At 36.1% G+C, this 19,671-nt stretch overlaps 3 protein-coding genes across 6 annotated transcripts; all 3 read right to left on the reverse strand.

The window, feature by feature from the left end:
* Window positions 1–146: 146 nt before the first annotated feature.
* Window positions 147–9,039, reverse strand: LOC114761505 (subtilisin-like protease SBT3.6). Of its 3 annotated transcripts, none has more exons than XM_028950891.1 (10): window positions 4,796–5,401; window positions 3,753–3,844; window positions 3,554–3,648; window positions 2,992–3,147; window positions 2,230–2,906; window positions 2,042–2,124; window positions 1,410–1,658; window positions 1,198–1,312; window positions 882–1,077; window positions 147–782 (listed from the first exon to the last, which is right to left on the reverse strand). In XM_028950891.1, the coding sequence occupies exons 1-10, from the start codon at window positions 4,829–4,831 to the stop codon at window positions 220–222; spliced, it is 2,262 nt and encodes a 753-aa protein (XP_028806724.1). In that variant the 5' UTR covers window positions 4,832–5,401; the 3' UTR covers window positions 147–219. The 3 variants fall into 3 exon arrangements, with proteins under 3 accessions (XP_028806724.1, XP_028806723.1, XP_028806725.1); XM_028950890.1 differs by lacking the exon at window positions 4,796–5,401 and adding an exon at window positions 3,931–4,436; XM_028950892.1 differs by lacking the exons at window positions 3,554–3,648; window positions 3,753–3,844; window positions 4,796–5,401 and adding exons at window positions 7,512–7,517; window positions 9,034–9,039.
* Window positions 5,436–7,227, reverse strand: LOC114761453 (transcription termination factor MTERF8, chloroplastic). The gene is made up of 2 exons (XM_028950819.1): window positions 6,864–7,227; window positions 5,436–6,754 (listed from the first exon to the last, which is right to left on the reverse strand). The coding sequence occupies exons 1-2, from the start codon at window positions 7,225–7,227 to the stop codon at window positions 5,451–5,453; spliced, it is 1,668 nt and encodes a 555-aa protein (XP_028806652.1). The 3' UTR covers window positions 5,436–5,450.
* A 962-nt stretch (window positions 9,040–10,001) lies between the features above and the next one.
* LOC114761508 (uncharacterized) lies at window positions 10,002–15,255 on the reverse strand. Of its 2 annotated transcripts, none has more exons than XM_028950896.1 (3): window positions 14,192–15,252; window positions 10,673–10,752; window positions 10,002–10,322 (listed from the first exon to the last, which is right to left on the reverse strand). In XM_028950896.1, the coding sequence occupies exons 1-3, from the start codon at window positions 14,942–14,944 to the stop codon at window positions 10,259–10,261; spliced, it is 897 nt and encodes a 298-aa protein (XP_028806729.1). In that variant the 5' UTR covers window positions 14,945–15,252; the 3' UTR covers window positions 10,002–10,258. The 2 variants fall into 2 exon arrangements, with proteins under 2 accessions (XP_028806729.1, XP_028806730.1); XM_028950897.1 differs by having other exon boundaries at window positions 10,237–10,322; window positions 10,599–10,752; window positions 14,192–15,255.
* Between the last annotated feature and the right edge of the window lie 4,416 nt (window positions 15,256–19,671).

The raw sequence follows: 19,671 nt of genomic DNA on the forward strand, positions 1-19,671 counted from the left end.
ATTGAATGTTTGACCGGAGTTTGGGTTAGGTAGATGTGAGCTGCCAATGGCATGCCCAAGGAACAGGGGCACGGGCCCGACCATATTCACAATGCTGCTGGTAAAAAGGCCGCGATGGAATAAAACGGCTAAATTTATTCTTAAAGTACAGTTAATAGATCTTCATATTATTCATAAAGTTCACGATCCACACGATACTCAACCTTTTATTTCAAATCATCAACTATAAGATTCTGTGATCCGAGTTCTGACAGATATTGGACTCCTGACTGAATGCTTACCGTCGTGCCATGTCAAGCTACCAAAGAGGTATCCTGTGCTCACACGGTGACTTGAGGAAACAATAATGCTGAAGGTTATGGCCTTCAATGTAGAGTTGAAATATAAAATATCCGGTTGCACAGCTATGGTTATGCCAATGGGAGGCTCTACGATGGACTTGTACTTTGAGTCGACAGGTCCAACATTTGTGACTGTTCTTACTATGATTGTTGACTTCCTAAGGGATGGTATAGTTATGGAAGGCAGGTTTATGTCAAGCATGGAGGGCCGGTTGGCGGGGCAAGAGATGGGGTGTTCCGTTAGGAGGGAAACGCTGGGATTACTGTAGCCCATGCCACAGAGGTATTGAACATAATCTGCTGAGTCCATGTCGTAGATAAGACCAGGATCTGCTGCCCTGTTTGGATTCACAATCCCGCCACCAAAATCAAATGGATCTGCAAGCTTCGTTGGTTCTCCTTCCACAAATATTGGTTCCCCAGATGGATCAGTCGTCCATGCTGCAGCATTTTGTTGTGTTTTGCAAATTTGTGGTGATTATGAAAATGAAAGTAACTTTGAGTTTCAATTTAAACCTTTCAAATATCTGAGAATTTTACCTGTTGTGATTATGGCTGATTTGAGGGCAGCAGGTGACCAATTAGGGTGTAGCGATTTGAGCAGTGCAACTATGCCTGAGACATGAGGAGCTGCCATTGAAGTTCCGGAAATAAAAGCAAAGACTGTGTCTTTTGAGGAATCCTCATCAGGAGCGACTGCAGCTAATATATTGACACCTGGAGCTGCTATGTCTGGCTGTCATGTAAATGTCACATTGGTCTCTGATGAGTCATATCACGTGTCACGTATTGCTTCTGAAAAATGAAGACAACGGTACCATGTTTTTGCCCTTCATAGCAAACGAGAAAGGAATACCTTAAGTATTGCAGGGGCAACAGAACTAGGCCCTCTAGACGAGAATGCTGCTATGCGGGTTGGCACAGGTCTGCCAGTATGTGTTTTGGAAGAGCCAATCTTTACTCTAGGACGCCTGCTATGTTTACCCAAATCATTTTCTAGACTTTTAATGGGAATGACAACTAATAGTTGATGTTTACATCTAGAATTGGCAAAGTTGGCGACCTTACCTTGTAGAACGGGTGTAGTAGAGTATCTGCATTCCAGTTTCGTGGCTTATTTGGACGCATGGAAAATTATTTCCACATGGTTCAACTGGTACCGTACTGGGATCCCTGGCCACGATAATCCCTAAAGCCCCAGCTTCTCTGACAATCTGAGCAGCGTCCTGCACTGCATAATATCGATAATCGAAGACAAAGCAGAAAACCACGTTTCCTCTTACCCAACTGTCATCTGGCGAGAGAGAATTGCAGTAACTGCACACAAGTCTCATTAATTCTATAGACAATATGCATATATTTATATATTGAGGCAATTTATGCGCATGTATTATACCCACATGGACCTGATAGTCGTGTTTGGGCCCAAAAAAACAAAAAAAGAGAAAAGGAAGAAAAGAAAAGAAAATACAACAAAAGATATCCACATGGTTAAGTTTTGCTACTTTTGGCGGTGGCCTGAAAAAGTGGAAAAAATATTACGATTTGAAGCTTAGTCCAGCAGGACGCTAATTTAAGTAACATGCTGTGAGCATATAATTAATGCGTTGTAATATAAAGAGTTAAAGACCAACTATTAATCCTCAGTATGTCACCAAAAAAAAGAGTTAAAAATGTAATCTAGCTGCAGCATATATTACCGAGGACTTTGGAGCTCTTTTGATTCCTCAGGGTATACCAGATTGACGAACCCTGTATCCTTCCCTGTAAACATCCCGTGACCCTGCAATTGATGACAAATTATTTTTCAAGATATCTGTTCTTGACATGGCAAGTGTAGCCCATATTTTTCTAATTTTCTTGCTGCATCAGGTTGTGAAGACATTACCAGTGTTGTCCAGTTGTTTCCAAGTGTGATAGGTGTAGGGAAGGAGCGGTCTGTGCTACTTGCTGCCACGGTTGTTATCCACGGTGCTGGACTCTGCACTGTTTGACCATTTGGACCATCATTTCCTGCGGAGCAAACAACACTAATTCCATGTGCCACGGCATGATAAGCCCCCAAGGTGATCCCATTACGCTCATCCACATCAGAATAAAGGGGAAGATCAGAGGCTATGGACAGTGATAATACGTCAACGCCATCATGTATGGCTTCATCCAAGGCTTTCAGTATGTCAGCAGCTGCACAAAGTCCTCCATCATACATATTCCAGCAGACTTTGTACATAGCCAGGCGAGCCATCGGAGCACCGCCTCGTACTGTTCCGGCACCTAGTCCTTTGTAGCTGGCATTACTGATGAAGGAGCCAGCAGCTATAGTAGAGGTGTGTGTTCCATGCCCGGATGTATCTCTTGGGGACAAGTAATCTTGGAACACACTGGCATTTAATGGCTGTCCATATTCAGCTTGAAGCCCTTTGATAAAATAACGAGCTCCAATCAACTTTCTGTTACAGCTCTTTGCCGCGTCAAAGTGTTTTCCTGATTCGCAGACTCCCCTCCACCTAGAGGGGATTGGCCCCATGCCTTCATCGGAGAAAGCTTTAGATTCAGGCCATATTCCTGCCCAAACATTGTTCACAGTTTTGTCACAAGGGGTATCAGGATGCTGCATGTTCATATACGAGGAAGTTGTGTAGGTCATAACCTGAATCAAGAAGGCCGATGATGGCACTATGTCCCAGCTTGGCTTGATGCTGAAGACTATTGAAAGACTGTAAAGGCAGTTGAAGGTAGTCCCAGCTTCTGGTAGTTTGCATCTTATAAAAATTATTGGGCATCACTCGAACAACATTAGGTAACTCTGCGGTCAAAACAATTGAACTCAACCGAATTGAACTTAACTGGAATACTTTAAACCTATTCTTGATATATCAAACGCGCGCGCGCGATCGCACACGTATTTCTTGAAACCATAGTTTTTATCTGATGGTCTTTTAAGATTTGAATGTTTCCAATTCCATCTGACTGATGATGTATCAAATACAGACTGGTGGCTCACGTGAATGAAAATGGTTTTGATTTTTCACCGGTAATTTTGATGATTGGAATTTAGAAAATGCATCCTCATTTCTAGGGCATTAATATGATGCATGGAGTTTCCATGCGAATCAAGTAACGAGTAATCATTATCTAGCAGTCGCACAAACCGGGAACTCATGCATGGCACAGAAATGATATTTAAGAAAGGCCCGGACGGGACAAAATACCTGCAATCATTTTAGCTTGAGTTTTTGTAAGCCTCGCCGCAAAACCTGAGAACCCATGTCTATAGCTATACACCATAAAGTCTGAGGATTCTTCTCTGTTCGATTAGTGGAAAAGGTGAAAGTATTATTGGTCCAGCTGTTAGTAAACTCAAATCAATGATGTGGACATCGAGCTATTATTTTCTAACAACGTTAGTACCTTCGAATGACTGATTTAAGAGTTTCATGATGGAGTTCAGTGAGGCGCTCTGGATCATCGTGCTGCTTCTTTCCCATGTAAACAATGTAAACCTGTTCGCTTTGATATGGTCAGTGTCAGGAAAACGTAGTCGGAAAAGTAAGGAGAAAAAAGGAGTTGATGAGAGTGAAAAGTTAACGTTGCTTCTTGAAAGAGCAGCCGAGGCCAGGATGTTGGTGTCTTGTAGAACCAGAATAAAGAATAGTAATATAAACAAGAACGTTGCATTGTTGTTCCTCGGAAGAAACACGCCCATTCTGTTGTATTGCTATGTTTCTTCGCGTGGTAGCAAGAACTCCAGCGAGGAAGCTTAAATACGACAGCAACCCAATACTAATCAGATAGTCAAAATCTGCCACTACCCGAATGGAGACAACAGATATTACTTTTTTGACGACGCTTTATTGACAATTAGCAAAAGTTGCTTGATTAGCACAGATTCGATCCTACGCCAGAATGATGTTTAGTGACTTCATCAAGCTGCTTTCGACTCAGACATAACAGGTAACTGTATACGCCTCAACGTTGAGACAGACATTCTTAAGTTTACATGTTCCTCAGACGGCCCTTTACTTGGTCGCCACTCATTGTGGATGAAATAAGATAGGATATTCCCTATTCCTTCAATTGTTCACATGTTGTATGATGTCTATATTCAGTGAGTCCTGAGGCTATAGTGGACAGCAGGCTTTTTGGTATACTTGTGTGAGTGCTGCCAGCGTAGAATCAACTAGGAAACTATAATAAGACATGTTATATATGTTCTACGAACTAAAATAATACGAAAACTAGCAATTAACTTTTCTAGTCCTTTCATCTTTTGTGAACGGCATGAATGACCTATTTTCTATTGAATTTAAAAGGATGAATTATTTAATATGTGAAGAAAAGGAAAAATTTCTGATGCAGAAAAAAATTGAAAAGGGGCCTGACTGAGGCATCCTCTTTAGCATCTTTAATAGTGGCCAACACGTTTGTAACATGCAGAAAATAGTTGTTCAGACCTTGAGCCAACAAATTAAAGGTAGTGCGCCAGTCATTAAGCGGCCACCATCAAATTTCTGAATGGTCTCTCATGTGAAGAGAAGATGATACAAAACTCAAAACAGTTGTCATCCCTGCAGACTCGACATAATGAATTGGCAGCGCACGTTGGTTCAGTGACTGAGGAGAGCCCACTGTCCCACTATGTCGTGTTGTGTATCATCAGTTTTCAGACAGCTTTAGCGATGTGATCGGTATCTTTGGACGGAGAGGCTCTTTTTCAAATTTGGCTCCAGTAGAGGACCAGTAATACTCCTACGCATAGACTCGAGAACATAACAAGCCTAACCCACTTGTTTCCGATGATAAATGGTCCCACGACGATCACTCTTGAATGTTCTTTTAATTGTTTTTTTAAAGGGGGAGATAAAGTCTCATCATTTGTCTGAAACCAATATCTTGATTATCTTCACTGCTCCAAGAGATCCGTGGTTGGTTCCTGTATACACAGCACAAGCAGCAAATACCTAAAGCAGTTGATTCTGTAAAAAGAGAGATCTTTAGCACTGAGTCTCCTTAGAAAAAAGAAAAATGCCACCAGGCGCCGGTGGGGTGATGAAATAAATAAATAAACTGGGGACAGCAAGAACTGACCAAAAAGGAAAAGACGTTGACTCAAAGACCTTCACTTGCATCAATATTTCCTATTGCATTGAGTTTCTCAGAGGCCTTCTTTCTTTTACTTGTGAATCTTTCAGATGAAATAGTTAAAAGCTTGTTGAGAGACATTCTTGATCCCCTCTTGCTCTTTTCTTCAAACCTTTGTTTAATTCTGTCGTCCAGCTTGTAACCAAGGAATGCAGGAAAAGCTAGTAACTCGTCAATGTCACGATCCATCTCCTCTATTAGGTACTTCATCTTCTTCTCTAGAGATGTATGATTGTACTGCAGTATCTGAGGATGCTTCTTGCTCATAACAACTATGTCTTCGCATGAAAGCCCATAACTCAAGAATAGATCAATTAACTTCTGCAAATTCTCACAGCTTGTCCTAGTCGTAGATCCAATTGCCATTGCCAAATCCTTTGTCCTATATTTATACCCAATCTTGACCAGAAACACGAGTTTATATGCAATATTCTCATGAAATGAATGGCCTAGAAATAAAGGAGCTTTTATCAAGAACTTGAAGATTTCATCCGAATTCAACTCGCAATTCTTGAGAAACTCTATTCTAGGACGCAGCTTCCTCTCCCTGCTAGCACTAACAATACTAGGAAAAACCATTATTATGCGAAATATTTGTCGATCATTCAAGCGCACAAAAGACTTTAGGAACTCTACGTGGCCCTTTACATGCTCCACACGGTAACTCAAAATTGCCGGGAGCCTACACAGCACTTTCCCAGTGCCATCTTCATCGCCTCCACTGAGCTCAATCAAAAACTTAGTTCTTGGAATCAGTTGATTATCCAAATCATAATTGAAAATTGCAGGACGCCTTACAATTAGATTAATGCCACCAAAGGGGTCTAAGAAATCTATTGTTCTATTGATTTCATCCATGGACCTATAACACACTGCCTTTGTCAGATTCACATTGTTGAGCACATGAACAATCTTTTCACGGGGAACCCCTCTGGTGAGAAGCAGTTTGACCTTTTGATCAAAATCCACAAAAAATCTTGGCTCTGTACCAGATAATAGGCGTTTCATCTGTGCTTGAGTTATCTGACCTTCCAATTCATCCCGTACAAAACATATCAAATCATCAATTTGCGTAGCTGTTAATACATTTGGACGCTTTGCGACTAAGTTCAGCAGAGCAAGACGATCAAACCCACCAAAAGACTGCAAAGAACGAACCCGAGCACGTAATGCATCAAAAGATACCATTGCAAGCTCAGGGTCATTGGCCAACAGCATTTGAGTTTCCTCATAGCCCAACCCCATTTCTTGAAACAAAGAGAAGAGTACTCCTGAAACAGAGGGGAAAAACGGTCCGTGAATCGTCCAGTGCATGGACATAGTGGGGTTATGCATTTCGAAGGACAGGTGTTTGAAAATTTGACTGTGAGAGTAACTCACCCATTTCAACGATAGGGTTGGCGAGAGAGTCACTGCAGCTGCACTGGGATGAAGTGGGCATGCTGGGTCCGAAAAGCTCCTTACTTAGTAGTAATTTAAGCGTGCCCTTCGATGGTTCACTGAACCTCGCTGCGGAGAAGAGCCCTCGACGATAAAAGGCTGAAACGGGATTAAGGGAGATTTGAAGAGTAGGTGAAAGCGTTACTGGGCATAAATGAGACGCCATGGGAGAAGCAGAACAAGAGAAAGACATCAACTTTGTGTAAACTGAGTGAGCTGAGCAGCCATATTTGCGAGGCGAACGTGCGCAGTTAAGCAAGCGACTGCTACGAGCCCCACACTCTGGAGATGCCGCACGTTTCATAGCAAATTTACTATACGACGTAATAACTACATGTTGCACAGAAACATGCCGCGGTTTCTTTTAGCACGAGGCTTAAAGGAAAAAAACACATTTTTCTAATAATAATACAGAAAGTAGTATTTTTTTTATTTTTTAAAATTTTTTATCCCATTTACAAATTTACTTTTCAAATATGAATATATAATTATCAATATATCAATTCAATATATACAATAAAGCTAGGTTATAGATATGTGCTTTATGTTGGACTTCTATTTGCTATTCATGAATAGTGTACACAAAACCAAGCACTACTATTTACAATTGGTTGTTCATAATTTGATGTTTAGATTTATTTTGTCTAATGAAACCTTGTCATATGTGATTTTAAGCCTGTTTGGATTAGCGTTTGCTGGCCTAAGTATGGCTTAAAATAGGAAGAAGTCCAGTTCAAAATGAAGGTGTTGTTTGGGAAAACTTACATTGTATTAGACTTATAAAAAAATAACTGACCTACCGTGCGTTCAGAATAAGCTAGAGAAGGGAGCTTATTTTTCAAATATAAAGAGCTTATTATTGTTATGAGGTGTTAGAAATTCTTTTATTCCCTCTTTCTCTCCCATTTGGCAATTATTTTCTCGTGAGTTATTCACTTGTTTTCTTTATTCAAAGCAATCACCCACGAGCCATGAGTCCTCATGCCGTTATGACCATATTGACACTCACTCTGGAGCCTCTTTGAAGATTTTCAAGCATTCAGAAAATAACAGGACATGACGTAAAATTAAAAAACAAGTTGGTATATCCATGGAGTACTAGAAGTAGTATTCGAAATATTTAAAATATTTTTTTTATCTCAATTCTTCTTTTTTTCATCTTTCGTTTTATATTTAAAATATTTTTTTATGATTTCTTTAAAATTTTAAAATTTAATTCACTCATTAAATTTGACTTCTTCATATTAAATTATTTTAATTTCATTGTACGTGAAATCATTTCTTTTTATCATGTTTCATTACTTATTAAAACTCATACCTATTTTGGTTATTTTACAACCAAACTTATTTTTATTCAACCATAATCTAAACAACATTTTACCAATCTCACTTTTGTAAACTAGCTTTTCTGAACTCCAATCCAAACACAATTCAATTTATCTAATTTAGCTTTTATCTAACTTCACTTCTTTATAAGCTATTTTTTTAATAAGTTATTTTTTCAATCGCTGATCCAAACAGACCTGTTGTTGAGTCATCTTTGACTATTGTTAAGTAGAAGGCCTATTTAAGTGTAGGAGACACCTTCATTGGCCCAAAACAAAATGTAGAAACACTTTTGAGTTCAATTAGATCTGACAATATTTAAATATAGCTCAATCGAACAGTCATATAAAAAAAATAATACTATGATATATTTATTGTCAGCATTAATTTTAGATTCAAAAATTAATATTTTTAACAATTTTGAAAAATAATCAGTAAATAATGTATAAAGTATATTATTCATTAGGTTTGATGTTTGTGGCGCAAAAATAAATTTTATACTCCCCTTGAACTCCGTACAGAAGATCTAAGACTTTAATTATTATGTATATTTAAATTAAAAAAAATACGTGACACGCGCAGGTCTATCACCTATGATCTTAATCAAAGAGTCAAATGATTAATTTGAAAATATTAAAAAAATTAGTTTATTTAATTATTTGTTTCAAATGTGTGTTGATCTCTCTAAATTATCTTCTTTAATCATATACATTGAATAATTATAATTATCCTTTAATGGAAATCCCTTACAATTAATATTATATTTTAAAAAAAGATGGGAGACAAAATAGATTGAAGTCTTATTTTTAAGATCAAACTCAACTCCCAACTAGTTTTTACATTAAGAATAGGAAGTAATGTAAGATTTAGTTTGTAATACAAATTGCACTACAAATTAGATCTTATATTTTGGACTAAAGATAATACTACAATATCACTAGAACCTTGCAAGTTGTTTATGTGGATGATCCCTCTCGTTCCTCACCATCTAGAAGTCTAGAACCTGGTTTCCCTTTGTCACGGCATCAATTTACACTTTCCTTTTCATTTTTTTTCTTGAAACTCAATTTAGATCTTCTCCAACTTCCACCAATTTTTAATCTGAAAGAAGTGCTAGAGGATAGAACTTATAGCATCCCACGAGAGAGGAGGCGAGATGGCAATAACAAATAGAGTACGTTTATAGTTTAGTGTATTCTCATTCATTCTTCTTCAGTTTGGCTTATTTGTTTTGAAATGTTTTGGAGTTAAAATATGAAAGAAAATACACGAATAAAAAAAGGGGGGGAAATCAAATATGTTCTCTTCTCATATTTAAATGTGTATAAAAAAAAACGCAATGACTAAAATGGACTCAAAATAATTAAAAAATTAATCACATATAATGGATTGTGATAATTATTTTTGTTCGTCGGCATTGTAATTTCATTCAATAATGAATCCTATAATACTTGAAATTTTGGTCTTGGATTCTAAATTTCTTATTGCCTTATTCCCGTTTCCCTAACCAAACTAATTGTTCAAGTAATTAAAATTCACCTGAATTCTTGTAAAATTCAGCTACTGAGCTTTTTAAATATATATATATATATATATATGGAATTTCTTCAAAATAAATATGGTCATAAATTAGCAACTTTTGCTACGCATCTTGTACTTAGATTTGGTAACAAGGGAAGAACAGAAAAATAAAAAGATATCGCAGCACAAGTGAAAAATAGAAAGAAAAAGGAAAAGTGCCAGAATGACAGAAGGAAATAACTTGAAATCTGCAGATATATTGCTGAGAAGAAGTTTGCAATTCAAGAAGAATAAAAGAGCTTTACATAAATAAATGTTTTGTGACTAAAATGACAACGAAGGACCAACAATACCATCATGAGCAGCAGCCAAATGAGAATTCAGAATCACAAGTAAATGACCAATGAGGGCTTCGAATTATTTCTTTGCTGTCCGTCGCTTTATTAAGATTTGAAACTGTTGTTTGTGTTGTTTTATGTAGGAGTTGTTTATATCAGACGAACAGATTTGTTTCCCTTTCTTGATGTTGCAGGCGACTTAGAAAATTGGAACCTGCAATGCATTATGAGGTATTTTCAAGTCAAAATACAAACATAGGGGGGGGGGGGAATTCTCCTTCCCATCATAATTATAAGAACCTTCCTCGTTGTCTTTAACATAAGAGAATTTGTTTAAAGTATTGAATTTTTTCCTCTTTAACTGTTCTTTAGTTACTTTGATATTCCTTGACCAACTAAAGAACCCTCTCTAATTAATGAACTTCGTTGATGGTAATTTGAAATTTTAAAAGTGTTAACTAATTCTGACCGAATTTATTAATCTACGTACTGAGTCCTTGTCATTATGAAAAGCATTAGAAGGAGGACCAGAAAACACAATATGCCTGCAGCTGGTGAACTTGCCTCTTTTTGGGAGGAGGCTTTGGATCATCCTGGGCTGTGTCTATACCAACATCTTTCATATTCTTCTCAGTATTCTGTCCCTGAACATGTCAGCAGAATTAATAAATAAAATGAAATTCTTAAGCATGCAAGATCATGCGTATCTGCAATTTAATATATTTAAATTCTGTGAGTCAGTATAAAATACAATTAATTACAACACCATGAACTTAGTGATAGAAAAAAGTTAAGTCCACTTTCATTAGGTCTTTTACTGTCATGCATTCATACGTTCAGAGAAAAAATGGTGCCAAGAAAACAAAGGACTGTGTGGGGGTTCATTTTTCTTACCATCTTTCTTTTAATATATGTAATAATTAAAGTGAATACATTATATGATAAGTTTATAATTTATAACGCACCAATGCCTCAAAATTCTCCATAAACCCTAATTGGCACAAAATGAAGCTAGCTTTTTCACCTTCACACTGCAGCTTTGCAGCAATTCCTTTGATCCAAAACCTAATTTAAAGGTCTTAATCTGTTTAAGTTTCATTTTTAAAATTCTAATTTTATGATCAGAACATTATGTTGTGTATGAGTCTCATTTCGTTTTCCTCAGAATAAATTGCCACCTCCTCCTGAGAGCCATTTAAATCATATAATCTTTCCTTTTTATTTTAACAACTTTACACTCCTTTAATTTCCTTGGCAATTAATAAATTAATGTGCTATATATATAAACCTTCCCTACAGCAAAAGACAGGTAACAATTACACTATTTTGATCAAAATTCCATTAGACATATTATTTACATGACAACAAATATGAAATATGTATTTGACCAATATAAAGAATTCACATTTCTTAATTAAAAATAAATAAATTTTATACTTTGTTGTGCTACATTATATGATTAAGGCAAGCACCTAACAGCAGAAACCACAATATCAACAGAAACCTAGCTTGCTTTCAGCGCTAGATAGGAACAAGATAAAGATGCAGAAAGAAAAGTTCATTGAGTAGCATGGAGCTAACCAGCAAGATCAAATTGAAATGCATTGGCAAAATGAAAGGAAAAAAAAAAGAAGCAATGTACTGAATCTATGGACTATTTTTCTTGTTTCTTGCATCTATAATACTTCTTTACCTAATTAGCACAGAGACTCCAATGTATAGTGACTAACTGTTCGTCCAATGGAATGCTGTTAAGACGGCAATGATTTTCAGAAGCCTAACTAATTAATCTCTTGGCCTCCTGATTAGAGTTAATAGAGTCAGCCTAAGAGAGCCCACCAAGCACGGAAAAGCTATCTGTGTATGCCAGTATCTTGTCAAACCAGGCTCTCTTTTCAAGGATGACTTGACCCATAATGAGGGATTTAATCATAAACCACAAAAGTTAAAGGGACAAAAGAGTGAGTAGCAGAGAGAGATTCATTAATTAGCATCCAAGTCATGGAATGGAGAGCATATTTATCCGTAGCATAAAAACATCAATATGGGGAAACTACCTAAAGCCCTTTTGAATTATAGCACAATCATAGTTTCAGTGCTGAAGCCTTAAAACATAAACACTTTACCCCCTCAAATCATCACCAAAAGGAAATTGCAAATTAGCCAAAAAATACGATGGAAACTTGTTAGTATAGGATAATAAGTTTCAAGTGGAGTAGAGTGGGATGTCAATGAGATATTTCAGTGGGTTGGTCTGCCACTTCAACAACTGGCTTTTGAGGTAGGGTTCCCCATCCCATTTAGGCATCCATCAGAATGGCATTTTAGAAATTAAGAATTTAGGGGCAAATGAAGGCCAAAAATCATGTTTAAAGATTTACATGATTGAGGACAACAATCATGTGAATCTTTAAACATTCAAGTTCAACTGACATGCAGCATTTTCAAAAACTGTGAAAGATTATAAGAAAAAATCTTACATTTTTAGTTTATATATCAAAATTATTAAATTAAACTATAGTTAATAAAGGTTTTATTTTGTTTATCTGAATATATCATCTATCATGACTCCTCCTATTCTTCTCGTTTTCTTCCCTTCCTTTTACCACTTTAATTTACTCCTTCTTTTCCTTTTACTTATCAAATTGTGTTCTTAAATGATAATTCAGTGTGTGCAGTTGAAGAATACGCCATCACAGACATATTGGCAGAGGTTTGGTCCCATCCCTCAAGACAAAGGAGTTAGGAGGCCAAAAGCAGCGCAGCGACCCCACAAGATAGGATTTAGTTCATTAGGTTCCAGATGATTTCCTCAGCACTTCTTATTGCATCAAGCAATTAATAGCAGAAAGATGAGGTGAAAAGCGATAGCAGTAACTACCCTAAGAGGAATACTTGGACTCTCATGTGGGAATCTGGCTAGCAGCATCCCGTAAGCATCTTATGCAACATTAAACACTCCTCTGAAAGCATATACCATCAAGTTTGGTGAGCTTCTATAGTTGTAAAAACTCTTTACCAGTGTGTTTCCCTATATGCAATGACCCGTGTTGGCTCCAGCAGCTTCTAAACCTCGCATAAAAATTAAACTAATATATTTCTGATGACTAGCATGGTATCAGACTTCAGTAGTAGCACTAAGATAATACTTACCCACGCAGAGTGCAATATGACAAAGCTTAAGCTAATTAAGCATATCTGCTCTTTGCTGGAATACGTTTCATAGAAAGGAATGTAAGAACTGATAGAATTCGTCATTAGCTTCCAAATCTACCATTACTTTTTCAGAAAGTGAAGATGAAAAGGAGTCAGTGCAAGAATCCTACAAGGAATCACAATTTGATACTAGTTGAGATCAATAATGCAATCAATCTATCAGTAAGCCTTATAAGAACCTATATATATGATGAACCCGACTTGATAGATAGAGCCTAATAGAGGAAGGGACCGAATATTAATCCATAAGAGCAACAATTCCGTCGAAGAAACTGCGGCGTGAACAATTTTCAAGGGTGATAAAGTACATAGCCAATCTTTCGAAACTAAAGATCGTTGCAATTCAGAAAAGGGGAGTCAAGGTTTGAGGTCAACGTAATAAAATAATATATACATAAGATACTGAGGCCCCGCTCAAAAAGGATGATGACTTTACGAGTGATGTGATTCAACGTATCGGTCCTAAAGTTATTAAATGATAGCTGTCGCCCTTGATTGATTTAAGTTTATCCATTCGTCTTATGTTTAAATCATCATCAACACATACTAATATCCATTTAAACTCACGACAGCACAATTCCAAAATGGCAAAAGCAAGCCATCCGCTGAAACCAACATAAAATATAAAGGCAGAATCATTTTCCAAACATGCAATAGTGCAACCCAATATAGAAATGCTGAAGGAAAAAACAGACTTTAAGCGCTGCTCATAATAATACAGTTAATGTAGAAAAACCAAATTAGCACAGGCAATTTACGTTGGACAGAGTGAGTGCGTTAGCTGTGAAGAAATTGTCAAGTTTAGACCACCATATCAGCATATGATAAAGATTCAAGCAAACATAGAAACACGTTATTCGTTCTTACTTGGGTAGATAGCGTTCGAAACTCTTCCCTATCTGTTTTCAAGGGGGACCGAAATTGACAATCTAAAAGCCTGAGTTCCTTATCAAGCCCAAAACTCCCTTTCCTCTTTTTCTTCCCAAAAACCTTGGACTTGCCTTTCCTATCTCGGACTTTCCACACATTGTTCTTTCTAAACACAAGCCTATCAACCTTCCATTCTGGGCAACTCGTATCAACCACTGTAACCTCACTCTTCGAAAACCCCTTCAATTCGTTCCCCCCACTATCTTTATCCTTGCCTTCCTCCTCCTCCTCTACATCCCAACCAGCTATGTTCTCTTGGTTCCTTTCCAGCTCAAGGTTATTGGAAGAAGAGTTCGTACAGGGGACATTTTTCTCGTCCTTTCGCGCACAGTCGATTATTCTACTATTACTCACAGAAGAAGCGATGAAAGATTTGGGGTTTGTCTGCTTCCTAGGGCACTTCTTGCCGGAAAGTTTGTAACTTTGACTGAGGCTACTCCCCATGTTGAAGAGCTGTGCAAGGACGCTCCCCATTGAAGGTGGGTCAGCGTCGGGCGTAGAAGACTCGGGGCCCCGAGCCCGATTGCGGTCCCGCTTCGGCGGAAAGAGAGCGGGGTCGGAATTGGAGTTACAGTGGTTGGAGAGGAAAGAGTCGAGGTCGAGGCCGTCGCCGGTAGGAATGCCCTTGATGGAACGGAGCCGGTCGAGCCAGTTCGAACCGGACTTGGCGGCCGGAGCCGAGCAGAGCATGGTGGGGACCGGTTTTTTCTTGTGTGTGTCCTTTTTTTTCCCCCTCTTCCGGACCTGTGGGGTGGGCGAGTTGAAAGGAGCACAAGAATGGAGAAATCGGAAGTTTGAAATATTCGGAGGGAAAACAGAGAGAGAGGGGAGAGATGGGGGGATTCCGAGGGGTTGGGACTTGGGAATTTGAAGTGAGAGAGTGTGAGGGGTGGAAGTGCAGGGAAAGAGGGAGGAGAGAGAGAGAGAAGGAAGGCAAGCGGAGCGTGAAGCACATCGTCAGTGGATGCCACGTGGACAAACGACAAGGTTGGTGTCTGCTGTCCTGCCGTGTTTCCTAAAACATTGTTGCAGGAAGTACCCTTTGGGCCGTTGCACTGTGAATTTAAAGGGCCAATTGGCCAATTACCCCTGTGGACCCACATTATGTAATATCAATCATTATTACTATCATTCATATTTATTTTGATAATGAAATATTACCTAGCATCGGGACAGATTTGTAAAAAATAAGAAAAATTTCAAGTTCCTTAATTGTAGTATATTCTTTTAATCTTATTTATAAGTCATTTTTAACATATTTTACACAAATTAAAAAAAATTTAAATTTTATTAACTCTCATTTAAAATTCAACAATTATCTAACTTTAGTCCTATTTAATAGATATTGTACCTTATATAAATAAATTCAATTAATAATAAATAGAAGATAAAATTATATATCTATATAAAAAAATTTCTCTCAGTGTTCTATAAATAGAATAAAAAAATCTTTTATCTGTGCCCTACAAATAAGACTGAAGGAATATGTTATATAATGATACGCATAAATATTTTAAAATAATTTAGTAAATCAGCTGAATCTTATATAGTATCAAACGTAATATTATAATATTCACAATTTTCTTAAAACAAGTCATCTATGAAGGTCCATGTCTTATAATTATCATTATTTATTTGATTATAGTTGAGAGAGTATTTATAGAAGTAATTTAGAAAAAAATTAATAAATATAAAAAATAAGTCTTATATTTAAGATAAAAATCAACTCAACAATTAATTTTTATATTAAGGGTGAGATGAGTGTAAATACGTTAGTTGGCTGGTCCCAAAGGCTGAACCTTTTACCATGTTGATTCACATGGCTTCATAGGCTCACGTGTGAAGGCTCATTAACAATACGGTGCCAATAATTAAACTCGAAGCAGCTTGATTTCCTGTCCAAAATCTGGGTAGACGTTCGTCTTTTTAGGTCTCATTTGAAATCATAATTATAAGTATTTTTAAGTAGAGATCAAATTCTTCTTGTATACTTATTTTATATTATACTATTTTCGGTTCTAATTATAATATTTTATTTGTAGTTTATAAATAAAGTATTATAAACAATACCGAAAGTAAATAGTACTACCTTCGGTCCTAATTATAAGACCCAGTTGACTTATTTGAGGAGATTAAGGAAGTAAGTTAAGTTAGTTATTTGTAATAAATAAGTGTTGTTATTCCTAAAATATCCTTGCTAATTAAGTGTATTGGTTAGAACTATCATTATTAGAAGGACTATTTTGGAAAAAAAAATGTATAAATATAAGGACAAAATGGATTGGGGTCTTATAATTAGGACCAAACAAAAAGTTAAACGAGATCTTATATTAAGGATAGGAGGTAGTATAAATCATTTTAAACCGGTGCGTACAATTTTGCAGGTTTTCTCATAGGACAGAGCCTGAAAAAAGATTACCCTGTTAATATTTTATAATACTATTTGAGGGGATAATATAATGTTGGAGGGGGAAAAGGGAAAGTGAAAACTGGAAAGCGTGTGATTAGTGGGCAATTATTGATGTTGACGGCGAAAGGGGATAAAGCCAGTCACGGGGCGCAGCGGTTCATTTCATGTAGACCTGTTGGGTGTATTATTACTTAACTATGTATTTGTGTTTTGTTCCACCAACAATCATTTCTCCTCTTCCCACGTTGCTGACTTTCGGGGTTAAGCTCCCATTCCATTCTATTTCTGAAAGTGAGTATTAGGTTTTTCAGTCGTGATAACCGAATTAATTGAATAACTAAATAAAACAAATTTTAAATATCAAATCAAAACTGGTAATCGAAACTGAATTAATCAAGATATTTTGGTTCGGTTAACCGATTAACTGAAATATATAAATATGAAAAGTGATTTTAAATTAAAAATAATAAAACACAATTATAATAATTAATTAATAAATATTACATCATTCAATATGATTTATTATAATAATATTTATTATAACCATATTTATTGAATATAAATATATTTAAAAAGTTCATATAAACTCACATATATATTTATTGTAATAATATTTATTAAATATAAATATATAATATATTTACTTCAGTTTTTTGGTTATAACTGAATTTTTTCTTACTAACCGAACTGAACACCGAAATCGAATTGTTTAAAAAATAAAAACCAAATATGTAACTGAAAACCAAAATAACTAAACTGAAAAACTGAAATTAAATTAGGTTCGGTTCGGTTTTCAGTTACGGTTCAGTTTTACTGGCTCCTATTTATTTTTGTACAAATCCCGGTTCCCAAGCGAGCGTGTCAAATTCCCTTCTCGTTATATTATACACAACAACCAACCAAATGCGAATAATAAGTAGATGACCGAAGTATGGGCAGACAGGTACTGTTCTTAATTGAGTCTGGAGTTTGGGTTCAAAACACTACAGTTTTGAGAGTACCATCAAAGCAAGGAAAAGCAAAAGAAAAAACAGTGTTGCAGTACAGTGACATAGAAGCTTGATGCCAATCAGCTGACTTCTCAATTTCAATTCAGCGTTTACAAATTTAAAATTCATCAACCACACGAACAAGAACTCAGAAAATTAGGAAAGTATTAACTATAACGACATTTTTAATTTAATTTGAGTTGAAAATGAAGTTTTTAAACATATTTTGGATCTAGAGACTTCAATTTATGATTTGTTTGGACTTGTTTGTGAAACATACTTATAAGTATTTTTATGTAAGTTAAGATAAAATTTATCTCATATATTCACATTGTATTCCATAACTTACAATTGAAAATCCTATATTAAATGATCCAATCACAATTCTATACAGGTCCTAAAAGACTTACACCGAACGCTACACATGAAAGGACTTATTTGTGTCTAGATAATCACATTTTTTTACTTAATATCGTGATTATATTTTATTAATTATATTTGTGTAAAAATTACTAATTAACTGGCATGTTTAATTGTTGAGTTTTCAAGGCTTTCTAACTTTGCCACGTTAGTTGGCAGGGTGTTAGTGCTCGCAGCAAAAAGGAGAGGGTTGGGTGACTGCGTAGAACGTGACTATACATGCAAATAGACTCTTATGCTTTAATCACATCGTATTTGGACCGCTAAAAATTTCTATAAATTTTAGTGTGTGCAATCGGGCGTGTTTTCCTCGTAGTGGCAAGCTATACTAGTTCATGTGTGCCTATGAGTAACCATACAACTTTTAGAAGATGTTTGGTTGGAAACAAAACCATACTTTTAAAAGTGTTCTTACAGTGTATAAATACAAATGAGATATGTGAAGAAATTTGTCTCAAATTATTAAAAAAAATACTTTTGAAAAGCTTTTTTTTACTAATCCAAACACTCCCTCCATAGATTTTATACGTGCATTTATATAAATTATAAACACGCAGAAAAGTTTATAATATGAACATGGCGTTGCCTCCAGACAATAATCACTTAGAAAAGTTTATAATATGGACGGGACTACAAATCAAGCGTGCAAGGCACAATGTATATGGCTAAGCTTGACCGAAGAGGAGAATTAACCAGGGAGGGCCTAAAAAAAGAGGGTTTGCATTACATGATCATACACTACTCTGCCAGACATCGTAAAGAACTGCATCCTCAAGGCAAATACTCCTTTAATCCTAAACATAAAACTTATTTTGTAGTATAAATTACATTATAAAATGGGTTTTATATTTAAAATCAGAAGAGTAGAATATTGTCCGAAAATTAAAGGTACCCTAAAAATTCATATCAAGTAAATATAATGGAAAAACCATTTTGGAGACAGTTATACTTTTTTCCAATTTTTTCAAGGTGTTCATGGAACGGGACAGGATAGGGACAACCCCATCCCAATCCCGTCTTGATAATTGAGACAAGACATTTTTTTTGTCTTGTGTCTCATCTCGTTCCAATAGCGTCCCGTCCCAATTGAGACGAGACAGGAATGTCTTTTTTTTTTAATTTGAGAATTAACTATACAGAAAGTATAAGAACTTATAATAAAAACTATGCAAGGAAAATAGATAAAAATGATGAAACAAGGACAAAGAAAAATCATTTTTTCGTAATCTTGAGAGGCAAAAAATAAACAAACCTAAAATATTCATTGCAAAAAATATCATGTAACTTATACAAAAACAACTTATAAACAAATAAAAAAACACTTGATAAATATCATTACCAAAATACTATTATAGTGATAAATAAAACAAATATATAACAACTAAAAATAAAAATAATATATTGGGATGAGACTTGGATAGGGGTGCGTCTCGTCCTGTCCCGAAACAATTTTATCCCGTCCAAAAAACTTTCAGAATGGGATTGTTTGGTCCCAAAATGATTGGAATAGGGACGAGACGCTGGGAATGGTCGCTATTGAGCACCTCTGCAATTTTAAACTCAGTACCTATGTATTTTTTTTCCTCTTAATTAAACTG

The sequence above is a fragment of the Neltuma alba genome, unplaced genomic scaffold (genome assembly GCF_004799145.2).
Source record: "Neltuma alba isolate B1F8T4 unplaced genomic scaffold, ASM479914v2 tig00011122_pilon, whole genome shotgun sequence".
Taxonomy (NCBI): Eukaryota; Viridiplantae; Streptophyta; class Magnoliopsida; order Fabales; family Fabaceae; genus Neltuma; species Neltuma alba.